Here is a 14,370-nt window from a genome sequence, read left to right as displayed (position 1 = left end):
TAATGCAGAACCCACCATAGCACCTTCTGGTGTATCTGCAAACAGCCTCTCATCTTCTGTAATTGAAGTCTCCTGGGTTTCCATTCCTTGGAAAATGAGTAGTGGAAGATTGCTGGGCTATGAGGTAAAAATAAAACCCTGTGAAAATGTTCCTTTTCCTAGAAGCTAACATGACTGTGATAAGGTGTTTGGTTTTTTTTTTTACTTTCAAATCATTATTCAGTTGCCTGTTGGAAGCCAAAGCTTGCTGTTAAAATCAGCTGCTCTGCCTTTGCTTCTTTATGGAAAAATGAGTCATGCAAACATCTGGTGATGTACTTTTTTCTCTCCCCCAAATTTTGGAAGGGAAGTTGCTAAACAGGCCTGCTGTTTGAAACTAGAAAGGGAGCTTTCTGCTCCTGAATCTAGACGAACACATGGCATAGTCACAAATAATCTGTTCTTGGGGAGAGTATAAAAGCCAAATGTAACTATTCCCACTTTTTGTATGTGTAAAACTTGAGCTTTGCCTTATTTCCTGGCCTCATGCCAGATCAATTACTGCAAGCTCACTAAAACTGCATTGAGAATGGAAATCAGTTGGCAGTCAGCTCTGCTTTTGCTATCTGTATATGCCTGCTTCGTATCTACAGCATCTCTTGCTGTTTCTCCAGCAAAGATAAGCACCGTACCCAGTTTCCATTAATAAAAACCCAGTTGCATTTAAATACCCATGATTGTGCTCCTTTCTGCTTTGGGAAAGGTAGTAAAATTGCATGTGCATGATGACTTAAACTGGTGTTTAAGCTGACTACAAAACAAGCCAGGCGCAAAATTCGATACTGACATTTGCAATACTTAATAGCAATAGTGTTGTGTGCCCATGTAATGGTAGAGAGCTGCTGAGTAACTGCAACTTCTACGAAATTGAAAATAGAGCTGTTTCTCTGGGTTTTAAACAAAAACTGAGGGGGGGGGGAGGTTTCCCTTTCAATACTGTGCTATTTCCCATGATAATCTGAAAGTAAAATTGCATTCAGACAGTTGGACCTGCTAAGCAATAGGTTATAAACAGCTATATCAGTGTAAGCAGCAAGGTCAACAATATGTTCTAAGTAGCCTACTCTTTGTATCCTTTAGGTGAGGTACTGGAATAATGGTGGAAAAGAACAGTCTTCCAACAGAATAAAAGCCATTGGAAATGAGACATCAGTAAGAATAACAGACTTGATGAGCAACCTTGTGTACTATACAGCTGTTCGAGCATACAACAGTGCAGGAGCAGGTCCTTTCAGTGCCACTGTCAATGCTACCACAAAAAAAACACGTAGGTATCATCACCAGGGGCAGGAGGGGGAAATATCACAATGGGGTTCCTTTTCTTGCAAGGAAAACAAAATAAACTTTTAATAATGCTACCGTAAGCTCTGTGATGCTTTGGAAACATGCTTGCTTAACCAAAGAAGTTTCAATAATAGACCTTTTATCTATTTTTTGTGTCTTCTGGGAAGACAGTAACACAACTCGTACATAATGGGAGCAGTGCTTGGACTGTTTTCAGATATAGGCAAGCAACTGGGCTTCAATATACTTAAACCAAAGCATTCTCTGTGCACCTGAAACAACATTCCTGTTATACTGATAATCTGGCAGTAACCAATTTGTTGCTCAGTAACTTAAACCTTTGGGATTCTAGAGCTACATATCAGTCATGTATCGTTGGAGTTTGGTTCTGATTCCTTTAGGAAGAGGGAAGTCTTTCAAGCTGTGAACCCTGTCACTGTTGAAGGATATGCGTAGCTGTGTGTGTGTACACACAAACACACACATCCAACAGTGAAGGATACTGTTTCACAGACTAGTGGGCATGTATACAATTCTGATGTGGGTGATATGCATAATATATTAGGATTTGCACCTGCTGCATTCTGCCAGCTTTGGACAGGTAAGAGCACGGAGGTTGTTATTACTATTACCTACTACTATTGTTAGCATAATTGGAACTCTCGGGGGGGGGAGCATTCCTATTACTTGCCTTCAATATAGTGGCAATGTTGTGGTACAGATTGAAACATAGCTGTATCTTTCTGTTGCTACGTGAAATGCAGGATTCTCCTTGAACTGTTGCCTCTTGATTTGACTAGAAATGGGCAAACGGCCCCCATATGGTACTCGGAGTATCTCAGAAATAAACCACCTTGTCCTCCAATATATCAAAACCAAGTTGGCTCCTTTCCCAAGGCTCTTGAAAAATAAAGGCATCTTCCCCACCACCACCACCCCGCCGTGCCAAAAGCACTCCCACCTAATGAGCATCTAGTGCTGCTCTCACTGCCACTCAACTTCAACATAAATTTGTATAAAGTATAACTCAGATGGATTAGATTATTCTCCTAGGTGTTAAGATGGAGGTTAGAATTAGCATCAAAATCTATAGTTTAGAAATCTGAAATACTTCCCCTCCCTGGTGGTCAGAGGACTCTACTCTCTAGTGGTCATTTATTTTTTAAATTTTATTTATTTGAAGGTTTATAAACTGCCTCACAGCCAAAAGATACCAAAGCAGTGTTCAGTAAAATAAAGTTAGATAAAATATAAAAGAGAATGGTGTACAAACTTAGTAAATTGATTGTCTAATTTTAGCCACCTACACACACACACTCAATACACACATTGCGATCATGTGCAGATTTTAAAGTTGCTGCCTGGTGATTGACAGATTGGCAGGTCGTCCATATGCAGGGCTTCCAGGGGAGTGGGGTGGGGAGGTCATGGGAGAAGGAAGTCACCAATTTGCCTTTTAAAACTTGGTTTTACTGCTGGCGGATCAGGTAGAGCCCAGTACAGAGTATCAGTTCTTCAGAACTACTTAGGTGTTCCCACAGATATGCCGGTAAATTTCACTTTGTGTCATCATTTCAGGAATTTAGCCTTATTAGAACACTTGGGGGCGGGGGGAAGCTAACCAATCCAGTTTAATTTCTGACGCTCTCAGATTCAGCATGAGTTTCAGCATTCTCATCATGGTCTATTATTGCACAGTGGGTCTGTAATAATTGAGGCTCTCTCCTAATTGCAACTTTCTGATGCGATGTGGAGAGATGGAAATGTATATTTCAATATAGATTTGGGAACCAGTGAAGAGGCTCGTAGAAATTAAGCAAGGAGAAACTAGTAATGACCCCTGCGGCTGAACACGGCTATTCAGGTTATGATGTTACAATTCCGTAGTAATTGAAAAAGTAAAATCATTTTCAGTGACCTTTGTCTTTTTAATTATAATCCTAATGTAAGATTGAAAACTGCCTATTTATCTTATAAATGTTGAAGCAAGTCAAGGGCACATGCTACAGAGTTGATTGTTATCTCTCTCCACCCCTGCTCATCCCTGCAGTAGGCACTGTGGAAAATGGAAGTTCCCCTTTCATGCTTGCTTCCCCTTCCTTAAAAAAAATTTGAATGCTAAGGTTGAAAAACACTTCCATGCAGGACTAATAATAATAATAATAATAATAATAATAACAATAATAATTAATTATTAATTAATTATTAATTAATTATTAATAGTCCTTGTTGTGGTCATAATTAATTAATTAATTAATTAATTAATTAATTATGACCACAACAAGGGACTGATGTCCATATCCCCCACTTTCAGATCACCCTCACTCTGCTCAGCCAAGAAACAAGGTCCAGAATGTTGGCCTACCCTATGCAATCTACAGGTCTGCAATCAAATGGGGCAGAGCCACTGGCCTAGCTCCCCAGCAGGTTGGTCACTTGTGTTTATTGGGGAGGTGTGGGGCAGTGGGAAGCCATGCTTCCACCAGTATTACTACACCATGCTGGCTTTCCCACCGCCTCACCCATCTCCCTCCCAGTAAGCAACAGCCACCCACCTAGCGGGAAGTTAGTGCAGTGAGCCACTTCTGTCTACAGTTACGGCTGTGCCCTGCACTTCGCAGCTTGAGCAACCAATACACATTTCCCCAGGAGAACATAACGTATAACAAACCACAGCATAGATCATTAGCATGCTTTGAAATCAATGCCGCAACAACAAGGCTTAGCTATTTATCACTTTAGCGGATACTAATATAATTATCCTGCAGTTTTAGGAGATAGTGATTTGTTACAGAAGCTCTGTGGCTGAAAACCCGGATAGGAACGAGCCAAAAATAGTGGTGGTGTGTGTTTGTTTTTCTGAACAGTTTAGGCAGTATCTAAAAAGCAGCCCCACCCTTAAATATTTTTGTTGCATGGAGTGCATTCACCTATTGTTGAGTTGTTAACCTCTCTCAATTGACTGTGTTTACCCTCAGTTTACATAAGCTCATAGACTAACCTGATTGGCTGCACAACATTCTGTTGGAAATGTTTGCTACGTGATCAGCAATCACATAACTGAATAATGCAAGGAGATGAAAGAAGCCTAATAAAGTCTAATTAAAGGAAGGCTAATAAAAATGCTGCCAAAGCAGCAGCCAACAGAGAACAATGACACGAAACAGTGATGTCTAAATTTCCTGGAAACTGAAATGTTCAATACATCTCTAAACAGAGTCTAAAATGTTGGTTGAAATTTCAGAATTGGGCTAATAGGACCATTTACGCTTTATTTGTGTGAGTGCGCACACTAACTTTAAACAGTTAGAAACACATTCAAGTTCATTACTAAGCAGTTCTCATTACTACCCAACATGACAGCTTAATAAATAACAGTTTGTTTTTCTTTGACTTTGAATTTACTTTTCATTTTATTTTCTTAAAACTAATAGTTACACTTTGAAAAGCAACCCCATTGCAAATTCCACCTAAACAATGTTCTGTCATGGTATGAATGAGTCTTTAAAATGGTCTCTTTTATTTGTCGCAATTTGTAGGGTTCCTTTACTAATCACTTAAGAAAGAACAGAAAGGAGTACAGCGAGAATGAGACCTCCGGGTATAGGGCGGTGTAGAAGTTGAATGAATGAATGAATGAATGAATAAATAAATAAATAAATAAATAAATAACCAGATCCCCCAATTAATGAAGTACATGTAACAACAACAAAACAAAAAAAAGTTGCAGTGTTTTATGCTGATACTTCTCTTTGAGGATATTTAATGGAAGGTCCAAAGTCATTTTAAAACATAATAATATTTACATGCCTCTCCATATTTTAAGAAATGAATCTAGAGTACAAATGAGATGGCGCTTTGTGAAAGTGCTCCTACATCTAACAAGTCATGACAGTCAATTTACCTGGGTTGTTATTTGCTCGCACGTAATAAATCTCTAATGCCAAGTAAATTAAAATCATGTTTTCATTATGCATTTCAAGCACCCAGCCAGCCTCCAGGAAACGTTGTGTGGAACGTTACTGACTCCAGGGTCATGCTGAATTGGGAGCAGGTGCATGCAATGGAAAACGAGTCAGAAGTCATTGGTTATAAGGTAAGTAACCAGCGAGACTGCAGTGATACCGTTCAGAATGCTTGCTTAGAAACAGGCTGTTTGTGTCAGTGCTGGGAAATACTCCTTTTCCACTGATTATCTTTTTTATTAAAAAAAACACCAAAACCCTCCTGTAATATAAAATGTAGGGCGAAACGAAAATGTGTAATATCTCCACAACCTCAGTTCTTAGGAAACTTGTTTAGGATTTGGCTGCTTCATTTATTTATTTTCTTACATTTATATTCCATCTTCCTGCCTTCATGGAGCCCAAGGTGGCATGCAGTTGGTCTCCCATCCAGCCACTGACCAGACCCAGGCCTCCTTAGCTCCAGCAAGCTGGTGGTCTTATGTGCCTTCACACCATACATGTAATTTTGAGCGTCATTGCTAAAATACACTACCAGTTTGTATGGGTGTCTTATTTCCCTTCGGATTCCCATACCTCCTTTTAAATCTTTACGTTTGTCCCCTCTTTGAGCCAAGTACAACCTATGAGCTTTTCCTTCCTCAGTACACTGCACACACTCAGTACGGTGTATGAAACCACATAGAGTAGTACCAGCAAGTAACTTGCTTGTGGCCTCAGAGTAATCATCATTTCTAAGCAGGGATATTTTTTTATCCATTTCACCAGTCTAACATCCAGCACTCTGCCTGTTATACTACATCATGGGTAGGCAAACTAAGGCCCAGGGGCAGGATCCGACCTAATCGCCTTCTCAGTCCGGCCCACGGACGGTCCAGGAATCAGCATGTTTTTACATGAGTAAAATGTGTCCTTTTATTCAAAATGCATCTCTGGGTTATCTGTGGGGCCTGCCTGCTGTTTTTACATGAGTGGAATGTGTGCTTTTATTTAAAATGCATCTCTGGGTTATTTGTGGGGCATAGGAATTCGTTCATTATTATTTTTTTCAAAATATAGTCCAGCCCCCCACAAGGTCTGAGGGACAGTGGACCGGCCCCCTGCTGAAAAAGTTTGCTGACCCCTGTATTGCATCAATTCTTTGGCAGTGTCAAATGCTCCTGCACACATTCATCGGTATCTTCACAGCAGGCTCCCTTTCGAATGCTCTAATTAGCAATTGAATTAGGCCTAGAACGGGGAAAACAACCACTTAAAATGTTTTCCTTTGTTTAAAGAGCCGTACAATTTTGTGCAGAAAATCCCAGGCATTCGCACTTCTGGCTGAAAAAAAAAAAGATTTGGAAAGGACATCATTGTGTGTTCCATTAGTTGCACAGGTCATTATGGACTATATGCCTAAGATTTTCTGCACTAGCCCTTAAATTATACAGTATATCATGCTTGGTGCCTTGCAGCCATATTGGTTTGCTCCATTTATGGTAATTAATTCTGCAACAGATTGGGAACACGCAAAGCCCAGAAGAGTAACCATTGCACAAAATTTTCACACAATTTCAAACCTTTCTCTCTCTATCCTATCTTACCCCGATCCCAGTTTCTGATTTAGTATCAGAGTGGAGAATTACCCACAGAGTAAGCGATCTGGAAAGAACCAGTGTGCGCAGGTGTCTTTCTCTAACTATTAATAACTAATTATATTGTTTTTGAGTATTCCAAAATTCATTGGAGGTGACATGTGGTTTAGGTTAGTTTTCAGCTTTTGCTTTGTCAGCACAATTTTTTTTAAAAAAGAAAGAAAGTGGGTGGGGGGGAGAATTTTCACTAAAATCTGAACTTCTGTATCTCATGAATGGCCTTAGAAATCCCAATTGCCAAAATCACTTATTTGTTAATTGCATCTTGCTGTGAGGTTTATTGCAGTGGAACGCAGATGTTGTTATAACTGCATGAATTTATTTTTAAAAAAAAAACCAGCAAGAAATACTCAGTTTAATTCGAAGGTAGAATAATGACTTACTACATACAAACTTTCTCTCCACATAGCCCATAATTCTTCACTTTCTCGTGTGCTTGACACTCCAGTATCCTGACCCTATTTATTGCTTTGAGTCATTGATCAAGCTAATGGCAAGCTCCAAATAGAGTAATAATTTATAGACGACCCCATTACTGAGAAACTCAATAGAATATATTATGTATTCGTTGTTGTGTATTCTTGCATTCTAGATCAAAGCTGTGATAAAGGTACTTGACTGATGCTGTATACTTTCAGTGCCTTGGAAGAGATTAGGTAGAATTCCGTAGTGTGCTATGCCTCCCCCTTCTTCTTGTGTGTTCCCCCCTTCCACCTTAAAATGACATTAAATGTATCATGTTAGATGAAATAACATCCCTGAAATTATCAGCTTTCTTTTCCATATTTCAGATTTTGTATCGGACTAGCAGTCAAAACGAGCTCAGTGTCCTTATGACAAACACAACATCTGCAGAACTTTTGCTCCCTTTAAATGATGACTACATTATAGAAGTGAAAGCAGTGACTGATGGTGGAGACGGCATTAGCAGCGAACAGATTAAAATTCCTAAACTAGCAAGTATGTTTACTAGATGCTGATGAATGGAGTTTCATCATATGTAGGACATTATGGTTTATCTTTAAAGACTGAGAGTTGATGTGAGATATGAATTTCATTTGGTGGGAAGAAACTTACTTAACGCTTTGTCATGAAATGGCTTCTAAGCAAGGTCACATTCACACCATACTTTTGAAGCACTATGGTGCCATGTTAAACCGTCATTACTTTCTCCAAATAAGTATGGGAGCTGCAGTTTCTTAAGGCTGCTGAGAGCTGTTAGGGGACGCCTATTCCCCTCACACATATCCAGCTTCCAGAGTTCCCTGGGAAAGGATTGATTGTCAAACCACTCTGAGAATTGTATTCTAGGGTGTTATTATACAATGGAATCTTGTAAATATAGGCTTAGATTTCAATTTCATTTCACTTTCAATTTGTATCCTGCCTTTCTATATATACAAGGCAGTTTACAAGCTGAAGACACCACAAAATATGCAACAAAGATCACACATGTTAAACTCAGAATTATGGGTGAAGAGGCACATAATTTGGTGAAGTCAGTATCTTGGAGGGAAGCAGATGACATGGACTACGGAGGCCCACTAGATTTAAATTGAGACTAGTGGAAAAATAGGAACAACACAGGCCTATCCTATCAGCAAACTGAAGGCATTGGACCATGTGAACAGCACGGAAAAATTATAGATGATATTGGTGCTGGTGGTTTATAATCTGCTGTACCCCAGCAGAGAAATACAGGTAAATCTCCGTTGCAACTCTGCAAAAAGTTGTTGGGCAGTGCTGTTTTCAAAATTGAGTTTATATTGATTAATAAAAGGGTGGGGTAGGGGATTTACGCACTACATTAATGTTATGAAAAAGAACCCAATTAAAATTCTTCATGTTCCTATGCATGACAAATTGCATTCAGTTGAGCTAGTAAATTACCATGTAAATTAGACAGCGGTATGTGTAGGAGAATCAGTTTTTAATTTTTCAGTCTGTTTTTCAGAACTGGAGATAGCTGAATAAATATTCCAAATATTAATTTGTTTCAATTGTTTTTAAAGTATATACAATCAATCACTTCTCAATTGTTTGTCTAAGATCAAGGGTAATGACTCTGTACAATAGCTGGACAGCATAATGTCATTCAGGGGAAATGTAAAGCTATTTCTTAATAGCTCCTGGGAACTAATGGAACATTGTCCTTACGATGGTCTATGGGAACCAGTCCGTTGCAAATGAAGCTTACCCGTCAGTGGTCCCAATAGAACAAATGGCTCTAGAATCTCAGAAGAGCCCCCTTTTTATATGTTCCTTCACACCTCAGCTGCTCCCAAGCCAACCTAGAAACGTGTTTCGGATTCTGCCTATATGGGTGCTCTCACCAGTTACAAACATGCAGTTGATTGCATTTTCCAGAGGATTTGGTGCTACTTTGCAAGACATAAATATCTATTATGATTTTATTTCTTTTAAATAGTTCTAAACCAGCCTCCAGCCAGCAGATTTCATGCTGGTGTACAATAAACATGCCATGTCACTGGGCATAGTCCCATACTGATATGAGAAAATGTCAGTAAGGGAAAATGCAATAGGTCCCTGGCCTATATACACAGCTACCTGAAAGAAAGGCTCATTGAATTCCATCGGTTTTACTACTAAGTAGACATGCAGTGCATTGCACTGTAAATGCATAAAGCTATGGCATATGGAAAGGCACTTCTGGAGATGAGCAGTTGGGGAGATTTCTATGATGTAAAGCAGTAAGCACTAGTGAGAGCCGAAAGAAAGGGTTGTATTTTTGGGTTGGGGGGGATTAAGAACATGCATATTTTGCTTTCCAACTAATCATATATTTTCCCATTTGTTGTAGGTATGGATGCAAGAGGTTCTGGGGCAGCAGTCTTAAATGGCCTATCCAGCTGTATGTCAATAACACTATACTTTATCTTTAAAGTGGTATTGTGTTGATGCATTTTCACAGATAGGTGGAGGCCAGGTGAATAATTTACTTTAAAAGTGCTTTTTAAGACAACAATAGCAACACAACTACAAATGGTGGTTATGCATGGATCTGCTACCATTGATTTTAAACACTTTCTATGAATTTCATTCAAAAAATAAAATAAAGAGCAAACCATATACTTATTAAACAGTTCCTTCTAAAGGAATATAAAATGCCTTAAAATGTAATGAACCAAAGGACTTTACACATTACATGCTTCAGAAATGACAAAAATAAGAGGATGCACATTGCAAAAAAAAAGAAAAGAAAAAGATGTGAGAGTTCCATTTTCCAAGCAACTCGGAATTAATGTAAATTGCAACAAAATCATACACATACACACAGATGGAAGATAAAAACAAATCCGTATTTCAGCAGTATCTGATGGGAAACTGAGTTAGTTTCTAAAAGCCTCACAATGGTGAATGGTAACTGGATAACTATCATTCTGGCCTTTTGTTTTATGTCCTTTTTTTCTTACTAATTAAGCACCACAAATATCTAGTTTACTATTTAAAGTCCCCCTTGCCCCCATTTTTTTTTGGTACCATCTACATGAACGTTCAATTGCTTGTTCTTATTTTGTTTTAAAAAAATAGATTTAAACAGTCAAGTTCTTTATGGTTTTTAAGCTTTTTTCAATCGTAAAAAAGAGGAAACGTTCTCCTAGATGCTGCACCGATGGAAGCTCGTATAATTTTGTTTTTGAAGGATTGTATGTCTGTACAGCATCACATAAGAAGTGCCTCCTAGATTGGGCCAATGGGCCCATCTAGCTGAGCATCCTGTCCTCACAGAGGCCAATCAGATTCCCATAGGAAGCCCAAAATCAAGACCCTAGCACAAGAGCACCCTCCCCACTTGTGATGCCCAGCAACAGGAATCACAATTTGAGTATCAAGAGGCCCGGGGCTTATTTTCACACTGGAGCATTTAATGGTCCTTGGCCTTTTCTACCAGTCTGCATTAGTGCAGCACAGAGTGCTCCTTTTTGAAATTATGAATCAGCAGTTTTAGCTTAGCATTATAAAAGTACAGCGATCAAACCTCCTAGTGTAGGGGGTGCTAGAATGTTCTGGAATATCAGGTATTACTTGGATTCCAGTCTTTTCACCCAGCAAGTATTACTGCCAAGGGAGGAGCGTTCGCCACAGAAAGACACGGCAAATAAAATATGACCACTAGCCCTTAGTACGGACCTACGTCCGTTTTCTATTCAGCTAAAAGTTGGTAGCTCTAATATTGTTCAGCCCTGCAACAATTACAGCATCTTGACCCTAACAGAAAAGCCTTCTGTCGCATGAGTTTAGACTTTTCCTAATATGTTCAATACACTATAAGATATCTTTACATAGCTTCCTTTAAGATAGGCTTCCTTATTCTTTCTTTGTAACCTATAACTCCTCCAGTTCCTTATATTTTGACATTCTTCTCTATACATCATATTTATCATTGTATTTTTTAAAAAAATAAAATAAAAAATAAACACAGATGAAGTGCCCAGAGTAGAACATCACACTTTTTGGTGCAATGCACCAGAGCCTTATAGCCAGGGAATATTACCGCCCTAAATTATTTGTGGTGTATCTGAATATGCAGCCCTAAATCTGTTGCCCTTCTATATACCACTGCTACATTTTGTGTCTCGTTCATTGGATGCTCTTTGAATATTGGTCCTGCTGCAATTTATCCACTTTTTAGAATGATCCTGGATGATAACAGCTTCACTGCCATTTTCTTATTTATCAGCAGAGACTTTTGTCAGTATCATTAACTGGACTGTTTTAAATCAACATTTTCATAGCAATGGGTATATATATATATATACAGAGAAATCTATTCTTGGTACATTTGAATGACTACAGTTTCAATGTTTACACAATTTTCATCTCAAAATTTCTTTTTCACACTTACTCCTGACAGGTGTCAGCCATAGAACAATTCAGATATCACTCTAAATTTTATTATGCATTCAGATAATATATCATCATATAGCCCAAACTTTAAAACACACTCCTTTTCCCAGTGTCTTGGGAAAATCTGTATATATTGTACATAGTAAAAGAACATAAATAGTTACTTGCTCTTCAACATGGCAAACTACTGATGCTTCCAAACACTTTCCAATAGGTGGGAACAAACTCCTTTTTTGTGTAATTCATACTCATGCAATGAGAGGTGAATCTGTCATTCTTGCTATAAGAAAGTTATACATCATGTTCCTGTATTGCCATTGTCATGACCATCCTCTTGAATTTAAACCCTTACTCTATTGTCTCTATGAGATGTGTGCAGAGTATTTTGTTTCATATTGAAAAGTTTTATCAATTTCCCCTTCAACTCCTAGCTGTGTGTGTATATCCTATGGTTATCTGTATGTATTTTTTTTATTCTAATAAAATATTTATAACATTGAAAAATGCCTGTGTTGCATCATGTTGCTATAGAATCACAGACATTTCGTATTAACATTGCAGGCATGTACAGGTCTATTCCTTATGCTCATAAGAATAGCCTGGCAAATGATACTTCTCTCCTTTTTGGTCCATAAATGAGTTAAGCTGGAGTGTTTTGATTTAAGCCAGTGGTTTTTAAACTGCATTTCCAAGAACTGTGGCATTCTAAATTCCCTCAATGAGCTGATGTCCTCAGACAACTGAGACAATTCCTGAATAGCAGCCTCCTCAACACTCCTGGTCTTCAGTCAAATAGAACATAGCGCTTTTAAAATTTAATTTATTTAATTTTCAAAAGTTTAACATATGTGCTCTAATACATAGTTTTTTCTTTTGTTTTGTCAATTTCCCATCCTGTTTTCCATGATGTTTTTTATTTCTCCCCCTTTGCTGTACACCATAACAACAAAATAATAATCTCTAATTCCTTCTGTTGCTCATAGTTCAAATCCTGCTTCATAGTATAGTATTTATTTAAGCAATCCAAAAAAAGGCTTCTATTCTTCCATAAAACAATCGTCATTAGGTTCTCTTATTTTGGCTGTTAACTTTGCCAATTCTGCATAGTCCATCACCTTGCTTATCCATTCTCCTTTGTTGAGAACCAAATGGAACATATCTTGTCAATGTTGAAACAACTGGCTGCACATTCCAAGGTGCTGGGTTTTGCCCATACGGCCCTAAATAGCTTGGGATCCAGCCATTTCTTCCTGCATGAACTTTCCTCAAACTCCTCCCACTGTATGAAATAAGGTGGGTGATACTTGTGGAAAGGGCCCTTTCCTGTTGTAGCACCCTGACTGGGGAACACTTCCCAGGTAAACTTACCTGGCACTGATTCTGGTGTTGCCTTTGTGTCATTTTAATGCAAATTCTTGGCTCTTTTAAAAAAGTCTTGCTTGTTTTGATGGCTGATGCTATTTTAAAACGATCAATATATTTATGCCTTTATGAAAGAGTTAAATAATACTTCAGTCCGTTGGCATATTCTGGGCTCGGTTGCCTGATGACACCCAACAGACCTGGCCAGGGTCCTACAGAAACCAGTTTATATGCACTGGAACATGAACCCAAAGTAAAACATTTTAAACCAAGAAATTAGGCTGTCTAAACAGTATCTAAATTAGGATGTCACTATTGATGAGACTGGCAACACAATCCTATACATGTTCACTCAGTTGTAAGTTCCATTGAGTTCAATGGGGGTTATTGTCAAGTAAATGGGTTTGGATTCCCACCTAAATCGCTTTACATGTTGAGTATTTGGGGCTAATTTGTGGATTGGAGAACTGTGCACAAGGATCCTTTCTTTCCTTCTAAAAGCCATCTTGCAGTCTAGCACTCTTAATATGAACATTGCCTACTATAAAGTAGAAAGAAAGAGTGCCCCCAATTTGTTTTCCTGCTTATTTCCAACTAATGGCCTGTTTCAGTGTTCTTCTTACAAATATAATGATTTTCAGCATATGAGGAAAGAGAAAACAAATTGGCCTTTTCTTTCCTTCCTCGTTGCTCTTCACCTTATACTTGAGATCCCTTCCTTTGCTGTGGCCCTCTAATCATCGCAAAACATGTCCATGCACAGAAGCCAGACCCACATTATCAAGCCAAACACGAGGGAAACAAAATCCATTTTTGGCTTTTCTGCCTTGTTATAGAATGGGTTTGGGAGTCACTGGGCAATGTTACTAAGAAACAGCACATCCTTCATGTGTTGCCAGTTGCTACCAAGCCCAGCATTTAGTCCAATGAAAGAGCCAATTAGAACAAACTGCAGTTACATGGCCTTTACATGAGTATTGTGATGCCGATCCAAGTGCTGGAAGACAAACAAAGTGTTAAGTTCAACATCCATTGACAAGGTGGCATGATAGGAAATTTAACAGCAAACTGGGTGCCAGGTTCTGAAGGACTGAAGAGACGAACCTTTTGAATAAGAGAGGACCCTACGCTTAAGTATCTGCCTATGATTTGCATTTGTTGCAACAAGACTTACACAGTAGAAATCAACACTCTACAAATACAGGTAAATAGGT

General features: G+C 38.6%; 1 protein-coding gene across 1 annotated transcript in view; it reads left to right on the top strand.

Annotated features, from left to right (window-relative positions):
* CNTN3 (contactin 3) overlaps nt 1-12,298 on the top strand; it is a 161,925-nt gene extending 149,627 nt beyond the window's left edge. The window contains exons 17-21 of the mRNA XM_083600643.1: nt 9-124; nt 1,120-1,306; nt 5,307-5,419; nt 7,717-7,885; nt 9,747-12,298. Coding sequence (XP_083456769.1) covers nt 9-124; nt 1,120-1,306; nt 5,307-5,419; nt 7,717-7,885; nt 9,747-9,844 — 683 coding nt within the window. The 3' untranslated portion in view covers nt 9,845-12,298. The remainder of the gene's footprint in view (nt 1-8; nt 125-1,119; nt 1,307-5,306; nt 5,420-7,716; nt 7,886-9,746) is intronic.
* The last annotated feature ends 2,072 nt before the right edge of the window (nt 12,299-14,370 follow it).

The sequence above is a fragment of the Podarcis filfolensis genome (assembly GCF_964270895.1).
Source record: "Podarcis filfolensis genome assembly, chromosome: 2".
Classification (NCBI taxonomy): domain Eukaryota; kingdom Metazoa; phylum Chordata; class Lepidosauria; order Squamata; family Lacertidae; genus Podarcis; species Podarcis filfolensis.
The sequence above is the reverse complement of the archived record's forward strand: the minus strand, read 5'-3'. Positions and strand labels throughout refer to the sequence as shown.